Below are 13,012 nucleotides of genomic sequence, written 5' to 3'. Positions count from 1 at the left end.
AATTATTGTATCCTTTGGTGGACGTTGCATTTTGAGTAATTATCTCTTGTGCTTCCAGTGCAATAGCGGTGCTCCTATCGTGTGTATTGTGCAATACATGAAACTCGAAGTTTTGACATAATGGGGGAAAGGATGACACATCATGTTTCATCCATTTTGGTGGATTTGTCATGGTGATCTTTTCCTAGCTTCAAAATCGGATGTCATGCCTATGTAAACACGGTTATTGATTTTGCACCTAATAGAGTAAACTATGTAGTTCTCTTCGTTTGTCGTTGTCTTTTGGGAGTTGGAGCAGCGTCGGAATGTGCTGCTTCCTCTTGTGAAGTTGTTATGTTGTTGGGAATCTCCTTGCTGGTTTCGTTGTCGATGTCCTGCACTGAAGTGATGTGCTCAATTAGTATTTAATCAGGTAGTTATATTCTTTAAGGAGCACAGATGGTTACCATGTAGTGGTTCAAGCTTTCGAAATGGATCAGTTGTCTCACCAAACCGGGCGTCAAAAAGGTCTCTATTAAAATGCCATGTAAATTTCTCATCAGTTAAGATTGCTCGCTTGTTCCCTTTGAACTCGTTCCCAAACTCTTTGACCATGTTGAAAAGTGTCTGGCTTGCTGTATTCTTGTCGATAACAATCAATTTATCAAGGACAACTTTGTAACCGTAGTGAAGCGTCTCGATTGCGTAGGTGGTGATTCCAACAGTCTTTGTATTTAGTATTTCTTGGGCTTCTGTATCTAGCAGTAGTTTGTGTGACTCATCAAAGTCAATGCCCAACGATAGGAGTATCTCTTTTTGTAACCCTGTAGAAAAAAGGTAGATGTTGTAGAGACAACCAAAATTGTGAATGTTTAGTGTTTGCAATACAAAAGTATGAAGAGTTCGAAGTACCTGTTGCCAACTTCAGGTCGTTATTTCTATATTCTTTGTTTCGATTGCTACATTTATTGATGTATGAGTGGAGGAGCTGAGTTGTGCGGAACCCTTCAATGAATGCACCCGGGGCTTTGCCAGACATATTTGCTAGTCGCATTTGATTTGAAGATGGATATACAGAAGAACTGTTTTTTGGTTTTGAGGTAGCTGCGATGTTGATGAATTTATCAAATATCTGAATGATAGAGAAAGAGAAATATGATGGTTGAGTTTTTTACATATTGAATGGCATAAAATGTAGCTACAATATAGATTAATGCAAGGAACGGGTACCTGGTTGGTGTCCATGAGGAGATGCTGAAGGTTGTTACTTGCTGTGAAGGAAATCTGCAGTCAAGAAAAATCTTGTCAAAGAAATGATCGTGTAGTCCATGAACCTTACGAGATGGAAGACTGAAAGAATTAGAGGACTTGTATGTGAAAATAAGCGAGGAAATGTCTAACCACTGAGGGAGCGTTTTACTGGCCGGCCAGAACATCCTTGGGATTGGAATGTTTAATATTTTGAGATGGCGTCTTTCTGTCACACGAGAGAACATGACGTATGCCAATCCTGGGGCGAAAGCTTGTTTTATAATGAGGATGGATTTCTTTGATATTGTTGCTCCTTGAGATTTGTGTCCAGTGATTGCGTACGCAAGTGACAAAGGGAATGTGCTTTTGTGGAACCATTTGCAATTGATTGCTCTTGTAGCATGCTTAGTCCTTCGTATTGTCACGGTGGTATTAGTGGAAAGTAACATTACTTCTATAGCAGCAATTTGACCGGTACAGTCATATGAATAGGAAAGTGTATGACAAGTGGAACCATTCGCGGCACCTATAGCCAAGTTGATGTTCTCTGTAATCATACATCTAGCCCCAATAGCAGTATTGTCCATCTCATGGAATGCCTTGTCTTGGATCCATTCATGCAGTAATGGTTCATCAAGAGCATCGGTCTTCAGTGGTATGGCCACAATATCGGATGCCGAGAAGGACTTCTGCAAAATCAAGTTGTTGTACTTATATACATCCTCCCTATGAGTACATATCAGTGTAGTAGCATCATCGATTACTCTTAGGAGTTCAGTTTCATTAATTACACATTGTGAAAGTGTTTTTTCTATCTGTTGTTCAGTTGATTGCTTGACACAGATTGTATCCAAGAATTGGACGTAAGCGGGGTCAGCAGCATGGCAAACTGAGAAGGTCATGTTGTGGGTAGTGGCTGCAACGATGTAAGCTGAGTTTTGTATGTTGCAAACATGACATAATGGCTCTTGGTGATGGCAGACTGGAGGAAGTTGCGCCAAATCTCCAAAAAGCAAGATGAGCTTCTGATTGAATGGATCAAGAAGTGTTCCATTGCTGATGTTAACTATCTGGCGAACGACCATATTGAAGATTGTACTAGTTAGCATCGATATCTCGTCTATGATAATGACGTCATAACTATGTATAGCGATAAATCTTTCATCTGTGGGATGAATTGCTTGCGGAAAATGCTGTTTGGAACAAGAAATCCTGAATTGATATTGGACTGTAGTTGCTAGGTTGCTGAGGTGAGCAGCTGCTGCTCCAGTTGATGCAGTCGGATAACGGTCTTATTATTTTTCATGAAGCTTGAGGTGAAGAATTTTATGAGGAATGTTTTTCCACATCCTAGAACGCCTATAATGACATGGAGGCCATTACTCAGGCCTGATATACGATCAAAGATTTCTTGCTGTTGAGAGGTCAGAACTTCATTGTTGGTCTCAGCGAACTCTTGCAGTAGCTTCAGCATTCTAGCACGACTTTGAGATACTCCTGGTTTGACTGTGTCATTCACTGTACAAGTGAGTGGATCTTCACGATTGAGGATGAAATTTTGTTTTATGAGGTTTAAAGTGTGTCCTGTATTTTCAGAGACGAGCATATTGCGTTGGGTGTGCTCATTTATGTACATCTCCAAGTCTTCATCATCAAGAATTATCTGACGGATTTTGCACTCCAGGAAGTAAGAAGAGGGTGTGTTGGTTGGTGATAGAAGTTCCATCTCATTCCTAAAGGGAAGTTCTTGCAACAAGACATTGAAGAAGAATCCCTCAGTTTGATGGCCAGGATCATATTTTGTAAATATAAGAAGACGTTGTTTCTCTATGATACTGCTGTTGTACGCATCACGAAAACTCACTACATGAGTATGTTCATGTGGCTTTAGAATTTTGTATCTTCTGTGGTAATCATAGAATGTAATCTTCTCAAATTGAAGGGGCCTTGCATAATATAAATCAATTGGATGCATGACTATAGTCTGGCTACAAGAAAACAACCTTTGTCGTAGTGATGGTGGAGAGGAGTCGATGTATTCAACCCGTTCACTCCTTGTGATGATTGGAATCTTCAAACAGCTGATTGTTGCCTCTGTTGCAGATATTGGCTTTGATAATATAGAGGCTACAATTAGTTGAAGCTTTACTTTGTCCAAGCCGTGAGGTCCAAGCCTTGCTGCATCATCTGTAGAGAGGTTCAGTTTTCCAAGGGGTTTTGATTTCATTGCATATTTGAGAAGGTAATGCGATATCAATGAATTTGTGACTCTTTGAATATTCATGTGTGCCTTCCATAGAAGCAAGATTGTGGGATGGTACGGGACAACATTTCGATGGTCATACCCAGGACGGTAGTAAAGCCATCTAGCGGTACAGGCATCCATAGTTGAAGTTGTGTTGTATTGTGGCTCAAATGGGAAGACATATTTGCACACTCTAGCTAACCCCATAACTCTGCAAGAGTCTCTGCATCTATGTATTTGTTTTGTGGTAACGAGGCTCCGCAACTTGGTGGTGTCTTGTGATTCTGCTGGTATGTATGCAGCAATCTCGTTTGTAACTCGGCACAAATCTTCATTAGAGATCCACAGTATGACATGTGCATGCAGTGAGCCTCAATTTTGCACTTCGTAGCGCACCATGTGATGCTCTACATGGCCAAGTATGTTGCTTCCATTGATGATGTATTTATTCAAGAAAGCATGCAAGCGAAGGTGAAACAGTGTTGTACACTCTACAGGGCAATCGTTCCACTTGAAGACTTGGTTGTAGCCTTGAGCAAGTTTTTCAATTGTGATGACTTCTTGCCATCTTGTTTGGGAAACCTCATCACTAGTGAATGTCAAGAACAAATGTGGTAGTCCCCATGTGTCCACCATTGTTATGAGTTCTTGCCATCTTGTTTGGGAAACCTCATCAGCAGTGAATGTCAAGAACAGATGTGGTAGTCCCCATGTGTCCACCATTGTTATGAGGTCTCTCAAGTTTCGTCGATGCCATGATGGAGTACCTGGCATTGTGTCGTGGAGATTGTATCGAATAATATGCTTTATTGTATCATGTGTAGATGCCGTGGTGTGTGCTCGTTTGTAGTTATCAATATCCCTTTGCAAAAATGTACTATTTGTGGAGTTTGCAATCATGATAGATTGTTTCAATTGGTACATCATGAGCAAATATGGATTGTACAATGTTTACACAGAGAAGGAAGTTCCGATTCTCATTCTAATGTATTCACCTTCTCATTCTAATGTATTCACTAAAATCGAATTCTCCTTGATAGTTTCCTTTTCCTGTGGGAAAGAGGAAAGGGAATATCCCTAATTCTAATGTAATATCTTGGACTTCAGATTCATAAGCCAGAAGGCCATTGTATTGAAAGCTGATTGTCCGCTCGCTTAGGCAAGCGGTATTGCGTATTTGTATGGAACCGAACTCGTGTTTGTCTTTAGCAGTAAATGCAGTTCTCTTTGTTGTGTTGAGCAAATTTTGCAATATGCTAATTTCACATTGTGCTTCTGCTTCTTGCATAAGTTCAAATGGATCGTTTTCAGAGTGGTCTCTTACGATATTTTGTATAGCTAATGCTGATAGAATACAAATAGAGGTCTTTTTGTTTGGCTGCTCAACGATGCACCGGTACCTCTTGAGAATTGGATTATTCTTTATGTTGTATGCTAGCACTGTTGCTAGTGGCGTGTTTGCAAGTGGTGAAGTTGGCTGAGACATGTTTTTCTTTATCAACCAGCAGATTATTGGATTGTCGAGTAACGGCCTTCTATCAAGCAGGCCTTTTACAAATGTAGTTGCTGTTTTTGTGACGCTGATTGTGACATCGACGACGCTAAGGAGTTGCACAATTAGTTGATTTGTGTTTAGGATGGCTTGTATGTAGTCGGGTTGCAAGATGACAACGCTGATTGCTCTTGAACTTTTCAGGAAAGCAGAACAGCAAGTCCAATTCACTTTGATATTGTGCATTGCAGTTGTTTGCAATAAGGTTGCGTTTGCTAGCTTCGTGCGTGTGGTAGTAAGAGCATCGTTCTGGGTTTTTTTTTTATATAGATTGCAAATGCCACACCTTCCGCAGATGGAAATGTTGTGAGTTGCGATGTTGCATTCCTCTTGCCAAGCCTCATAAATATGTTGCACACTGAACCATGAAGAAGCAATAGGACAGAGTAGGAGTTTCCGTCTATTCATAGTTTGAAAAGTGGCATATTCCTGGCGTCTTTTGCGGTTAGCACATAGCGTAGTAGCAATTTCCATTGAGAAGGCCTACACTTCAATATAACTGTGAATATATTAGATATAAATTAGTTCAATTCAAATTAGGAGGGACAAATATAATGAAATTGGACGACAAAAAAAGTACAAGGGATGAATATAATGGAAGTAGGCAACAAATCAATGTTGGAAGTACTATCGCAGACCATAATGGAACTTTTAGGTAATACTGAAGAAGGGCATGCTAATGTTGGAGACAAGCTAGAAGAAGAAAAGGATATAATGTCTATAAATAAAAAGAGCTTGATAGCTGCAATCAATTTGCTAGGCTCATTGGAAAAAAGAAATACACATTTCAGAGATGGGACACAAGCATTGTTCGTGGTGCATATGCAGATGTTCCAGATCTTTATCTAAATCAGCGAGCGCCTTTCTTTCAGACGGGTTCTCCAAAAGGTAGGCATTGTTGATTATATTATGTATGGCTTGAACCTCGATAGCAGTGCTTGTTTGCATCAAGTCAAGTTTGTAGTAGACACAAAATTGGTTGCAAAAAATACAGAGCTGATTGATGACCCATGCAAGTGCATACACATCAATTGATTTGCTCCAAGGGCATGTAGATCTGGTATTCAGAAGTTCAGCTACTCGCCAAGGCCTTTTGGCATGCTCTGTTGGCTTGCGAATATTTGTTGGCCTTCTCTCATATGGTGGTCGAAGGGCAAGACCCCAATCTATAATGCCTACTCTTGGTATTCCCTCTCTAGTGAAGTCTAGCATAATGTTCCAAGGGTGAAGGTCATTGTGAATAACTCCATTGTCATGTGCAAATGCCAAAGCTTTTATTAGTGCATGAATTAAAGACGAAGCATGATTGATGATAAGCCGGCATTGCTGCAACTCCAGTTCAGTTGGTGTTTTGTGTTTTTGATCACCCATGGCAAGTACAATTTCACTGATGCTTCCAGAAAGTGTAGGCACACACTCCATCAAATCGCCAAGGGAAGATCCATTGAAATAAGTAAATATAAGTATCCATGGTGATTGAATTGTATGTGCAATAGCACGCACAATACCTCGGTGATTTAGGTCAACACTGCTCTCGATTGCGAATGATTTGAATTGTTGTTTTGCTTGACCTTTGAATTCCTTACATCAGTACACATTGTTGGACAGAAGGAAAGAAATCCCTTCGATCTTGCATTCATAGGTGTCTCCATATGCCCCAGATCCTAGTTTTCTTCCTCATTTTATAGCCTCAAATGGAATGCCCAAGGTGATAGAGCAAAATGAGTTGAATACAGTTTTCTGAATATGCAAACTAGACATGGATCCTCTGGTATCGCGAAGGGTCTCCTTCCAAAATTTCTTAATGAAGGTGTTTTGTGTGTCAATATTCCTTGCACGAGTGGATTTTTCCTTCTCAAGCTTCCAGCAGTTATACCAATGTTGCAATTTCTCCATTTCTATGTCTTCTGGTAAGTCACCTCGCAGGTCGATAGCACATTTTGGCATGTCTCCAACAATACTGAAGAGAAGGTGTTGCACGTCACTAATATCTACACCCTCAAACTTCAAGGCTGTTGAGTGGACTACTTTAGAGAGCAAGGCTTGCAAGTGCTGCTCATCTTGCAAGGTTGTTGTTATCTCGTCCAATGTGAGGGCATCCACTACACGCACTAATTGTGTGCGTAATCTCTTTTTCAATTGCACTGCTTGGTCGGGAAGCATTTTACCTACAAGCACTGAAATGATATTATGATGTATTGGAGAGAGTATTAATTACTTCAGACCTCAAAAGGGGAGATAGATTTCTTGCAGCAATGACAAGTACTATATTGACAAGAACGAGGAAATGGAAATTAATACATTAGTGTATATAAATAAAATTTTTACATGACATCAAATATTTGATAAAGCAGTGCAATATGTTTGGTCAAGATCCATGCTTGTAACATAGGAGGGGCCCTCCACTTACAAGCTAATAGGAAGTGCAATTGTTTCAGATTGGATGGCGTGCTAAGGGTAACAACCAATGGGAATTGTGCCCCTACAATGGGAAATAACAGTAAGTGGGTCAGTTAGGCACAACGACATGGGGGTCTAAAGTGATAGCCAATGTTGCAGTACGGCGGGCTCCGATCTTTGCAGTAGGCAGGTTTAAACAATGAAATTCTATAACTAAATGCAACTTTATAGTTTAAAATGGGGGTGTCTACAAACGAGTCAATCACCACAGTGCGTCTGGATGGGAGACAACGACATTTGCAATCGAGAGGATGATTGGTGTCGAAGTAATCATGCTTTTGGTGTGCGATAAATTTTACAGTTTAAGACGGGGACGTACACAAATGAGAGATGACGACATTTGCAATCGAGAGGACGATTGGTGTCGAAGTAATCATGCTTTTGGTGTGCGATAAATTATACAGTTTAAGACAGGGACATATACAAATGAGAGATGACGACATTTGCAATCAATAAGGAAATTGATGTTGAAGTGATTAGGCTTTTGAAGTGTCATATAGGTCTCTATATTTACGACACAACAGAAATAAATTCAATTTTACAGTTTAAGATGGACAAAAAAGATGATGACTACAGTGTGTGAATGGGAGAGCACGACATTTGCAATCGAGAGGATGATTGATGTCGAAGTGATCAGGCTTTTGGAGAGTTGTACAGTCCTTCACATCTACCCAACAACAGAAGTAAAATTCAGTTTTCTTCTTAATACCCTAAAGTGAAATGTATACAGAAACAACCTCTAAACTTCGAAGAACAATGAATTGATAATATTGAACAATATACTAGCAATCAATTGATCCCTAGATTTTCAACAACAACATCATAGTATTGCATAATGGATGAGCAACCTTGATCAGTAAATCACCAGATAATGACAGAGTGGTAAGGAAATATGGATTCTTAATAATAAAAAAGACAATGCAGAAGTTTTGCGTTAATTGACAACATGGAATTATTTGTTGCAGTAAACCGTACAATATAGCCACATGCACGTGCAAAATGCTAGTGTCTTTTGTGCAAACATCGTGCATAGAATGTTGGTGTGTTGTGGAAAAAAAAAATCATACGTAAGTATGGTGTGGAGTCGGCACAATCCTCCACATTTTTTATAATACCGTAAGGAATGTGCCTTTCCCCCGCCACTTTTATCCCCTCCAGTGTTGAAGGGGGACTTATGCTTTTCCTCTAGTGTTAGAGGGGCTAGTTTTTTTAGTAAAATAAAAAAATGACAATAGTTTGTTGTCTTCGCTTTCTTGCATCTGATTCAAGGAGCAAGCACGCATGTAGTATTGTCGATATGCAGCGTACGTAAATTTGAAGTAGGGATTCTATTAAACAAATTTTTTAAACGAAAACCTAAACATTGGCTTAAACAAAGATTGTAGTGGTTAAGTTCTCTCTCTCTCTCTCTCTCTAGCTCTCTCCCTCTCTCTCTATAATTTTTAAAAAAAGTCTTAGACTAACAATATCATTGTGAATTTGTTCGCCTTAATTACTTTTATGGCTATATTAGCATCTTGCATACACCTTAAGATGTACGCGTACATCTCCCCGCCTTGAAGTCAACCAAGATGCACGCGTAGGTGAGTATGTCTCTCTCTCTCTCTCTCTCTCTCTCTCTCTCTCTCTCTCTCTCTCTCTCTCTCTCTCTCTCTCTCTCTCTCTGTCTCTCCCATTAAGCCCACGACCATGCTTTTTCTATAGGTCATGTTTCACCATTTCTATTTTAAATTATCTCCCTCCAATGACGTGCTACCAAGTGACGGGAGAGCGGGAGAGAGAGAGAGAGAGAGAGAGAGAGAGAGAGAGAGAGAGAGAGAGAGAGAGAGAGAGAGAGAGAGAGAGAGAGAGAGAGAGAGAGAGAGAGAGAGATTTGTTATAGACTCATCCATGAGTACTTTAGGTGGAGATGCTCCTTGTGTCGGGGATGTTTGGGAAGGCATTGAGTTGCTTCTTCTTCCCCCACTTCTAGAAGCTCTTTTTGATGGTCCTTCATTAGCATTCTCACGTCTACGCTGCTCTTCTACAAACAATCACCTGCTCCATGAATCTCTTTTGCAAGATTTCCCTTTTTAGTCAATTGCATGACATTTGGCCAAATTTGACCATGATGGTCACTCACCTCTTCATCTCACTAAGATGCTCAATTTTTACTTCATAAGTAGCTGCATCAACTGAAGAGGTCTTCAATTAAGGTTTGCATTCCCCCCTTCCCAAAGTTAGTTCTCAAAGGTAGACATGTCTCTCTTAAGTGGATTTTACCATCCTTAAAAAAGACAACATCTTTTGTCAAAGAATCACTGAAACTATCACGATCCCTTCTTACATGGTCTATACTATCACACCAAATACATTCATTAACAAAACCTTCTTTGGGATTTTGTCTTTGCATAGGAAGTGGTGAAGTCATCCATAAATATAGCTAGAAATATGTGCAAGAATTCACTGAATATCTCCATCATGCAACACTGGAATGTTGCAAGAAGAAACCTACTATGGCCACTTCTAGCTGTGAGCCTGAGTACAGGGCAATCTTCATAGCTACAGTTGAGTGTGTATGGCTCAGATGCCTTATGGATGATTCGGGTGTTGAACACTATCTACACTGACAGTTAGAGTGCATTGGTAGTTGCGAGGAACCCAGTTTTTCATGCTCACACAAATCACATTGAGGTGAATTACCACTATGTCAGGGAGAGATTCTCAGTAGGAGAGATCAGCTTGGCTTATGTACCAACAGAGGACAACCTTGCATATCTTTTCACAAAGGCATTGTCTCATGAGAAGTTTGAAGCTTTCCGCAAAGCTTTGGGCTTACTTCCCTTTGTGGATTGATCATGTTCTCAGGGCATGGAAATTCCCTTTACTCTGTGTGCTAGCTCTCGCTCACCGCATCACTCCAAGGGGGATTTTTTACCATATACATGTGGTAGTGATGTGTGTGAACACATAATGTTTTTCCTTCACTAGGAGGTTTTTTCCCCCGTGCATTGTATATATGCCCATCATTCTAGGGCTATCTATCGTTCCATTGCACGCTAAGTAATACACTCTCTGTTGTCTGCCTTGAGTTTCCTTTGTCTTCTCCAAATTGTGTGTATTTTCTTGCAACCCTAATTTCAACAATGGAGACTACTATGTGAATCAACTTGAGGGACCATAGTTATAGAGATGTACAAAAAACTCCTATTGAGGAATTGGATTCAGGTATAGCTTGTGTCATGTTAAGGGTAGGACCGTGCAAGGCCAAGGGCCATGAAAAACATGCAATCAAGGGAGTCTCTATGTTTAGCAGGCCAAGAGCCTATATAGAGCATGGCTGGGTAGAGATTAGCATGCTCCAGTCCCTTTATCTCCCATTGGTATCAAAGCATAAGGGAGAGGAGAGCCATGGAGGAGGGAAGGATAAGGGTCGGATTGCTTTGCATGGATTTGCATGCTCTCTCTCTCTCTCTCTCTCTCTCTCTCTCTCTCTCTCTCTCTCTCTCTCTCTCTCTCTCTCTCTCTCTCTCTCTCTCTCTCTCTCTCTCTCTCTCTCTCTCTCTCTCTCTCTCTCTCTCTCAAACTAAGTGAGCTATGGAGATGGCATGGAGGCATGGAAGCAGGGACTCTCTCTCTCTCTCTCTCTCTCTCTCTCTCTCTCTCTCTCTCTCTCTCTCTCGGTTGTTCATGGAGGGATTGAATCCATGAGAAAGAGGCACTAGCAAGACGGGCCCTGTGATCACACTTGCATAGGGAAGAAGACAAAGGGGCTACACCTAATGGCATGGCGGGAATCGTCGCTTGGAAGGGAGAAGAGCCGGAAGTCGACCTGCACCGAATCAAGACTAGATGGGCTTGGATTGATTGCAGGGCTGGAATCATCAAAATTTATTGCTACTACATCATGAGATGATACCCATAGAGCGTGCGACATTTTTTTTTTCCCCTGCACTGTTGTTCGTTGTCTGCATCCATGGATCCTTCTCAAATTTGTTTAAAGGTGGATGCCCTAATTTTGGGCACCCCCCAATTGAGGGCTTTGGCTCATGGCTCTAGCCTGTAAGTTTTAGCAGTTTTGACATTTTGACACGGCTGCAAGCCTTGAGCTGTTTAAGGAACACATCCTTGCACATGAGCATGATCGCCAGCCTTTTCACGCATAGGCTGGAGTGGGACTCAACAAGCAATCACATTCCACATGCATGGCATGCAAGGTGCATGTGCTGATCGCCAAAGTGAAAGCTCCAAGGTGTTCAAGGTAGAAGCATGGCCATGGTTAGAATCGGCAAATTTGGAAGCTTTGCTAGACAACAGAAAGTGGAACTCTCTATGAGGCAAGGCCCTCGATGACTGGAAGTAGGACATCTCTTGACAAACAATAGATGTATTGGTACGACTCCATGTATTGGTACAATGGCAAGGCTAGTCAGAGAAACTTTGGAAAACTTGGGGCAAGTACCAAGCTCCAGCAAGATACATGCAAAGCATGTATGGGAAATCATGTAGTAGTTCCAAATTCTATGAAGGGATCTTTGACAGCTAAATTTTGCTACAAGCAAGGCCTACTCTTGGCATTATCGGAATCCAGAAGAACAAAATTCAGGTAACTTTTTTTATTTTTTCATATGCTGCTTTCAATCATCGTTAATATAGATTGACAATAAAGGCCAAATACATGTGGAATGTGGCTTGTATTCTAAGGGAGCAAGGCTCCGTACAAGGGTGCTCATGTGGAAAGCTTCTATAACCACTGGCATGTGGTTGACCTACAAAGTCAAGGGCTTATTATGCCCTTTGACATGCAAAGACAAGTGCAGGCATGGCCTGCGACCTGTGAATTTGCTAAGGCATCACTCCCAAGCAAGTTACTGCAACCGCGGAGGTTGAACACGGTCATGATCAACTTATTATTACTCCAACAGTCATGATCAACTTATTTCCTCCTTGTGCTACCTAGAGGAGGAGGGAAGCAACACTTTTGTTTGCTAGGGCATGGATCCTAGGCAAGTTGTTTGTCATTAATGCAATCAGGAAACGAAATGATCCACCCATTGTCAGCAAGCATCATCCGAGGAATTTTCTAAGACATCACAAGTGCAAGGCTCCATCTACAAATCTATAGGATAACAATAATCAGGCCAAGCAAGTACGAGGTACATCTTTTGAAAGTATTTTCTATTTTTCAATGTAGTGTACAATTCAATAAGGTCAATTATCTGTGAATGCTCGACACGGTCGACTTTCTTTTGCTATGACATTGTAAATTGGTAAGAGTATCTGGTAGCTATGTGCACCAGAACTACATGAGTAATTATGTGAAGCAAGGCTTCCCTTTTGGTATTTGGCATCGTGATTTCCACGGTTTGGAATATGTTCTTAGCATACGAACTTGGAAAACTTGCCAAGATGTTGCAAGTTTTTACATCCCATGCGGGTGTATATGATACATATGCTAACTCACTCGAGCAGTACATATAGCTATGAGCCCGATTCGAGCGAATTACCAAATAATTGGCCACAAGTGGGTGACAAGGTTAGTAACT

The 13,012-nt window shown here is 40.9% G+C and overlaps 1 protein-coding gene and 1 pseudogene across 1 annotated transcript; both read right to left on the bottom strand.

Annotated features, from left to right (window-relative positions):
* Positions 1 to 251: 251 nt before the first annotated feature.
* Positions 252 to 2,315, bottom strand: LOC147435628 (uncharacterized; annotated as a pseudogene).
* A 3,474-nt stretch (positions 2,316 to 5,789) lies between these two features.
* LOC147435627 (uncharacterized) lies at positions 5,790 to 6,449 on the bottom strand. The gene has a single exon (XM_086487755.1). The coding sequence runs from the start codon at positions 6,447 to 6,449 to the stop codon at positions 5,790 to 5,792; it is 660 nt and encodes a 219-aa protein (XP_086343881.1).
* Positions 6,450 to 13,012: the final 6,563 nt, after the last annotated feature.

Source organism: Adiantum capillus-veneris, chromosome 18 (assembly GCF_014529385.1).
Source record: "Adiantum capillus-veneris isolate H3 chromosome 18, ASM1452938v2, whole genome shotgun sequence".
NCBI lineage: Eukaryota > Viridiplantae > Streptophyta > Polypodiopsida > Polypodiales > Pteridaceae > Adiantum > Adiantum capillus-veneris.
The sequence above is the reverse complement of the archived record's forward strand: the minus strand, read 5'-3'. Positions and strand labels throughout refer to the sequence as shown.

Bases quoted from the DNA above. Each gene is read 5' to 3' on its own strand.
- LOC147435627 (XM_086487755.1), bottom strand. From the start codon at position 6,449: ATGGAGTGTGTGCCTACACTTTCTGGAAGCATCAGTGAAATTGTACTT.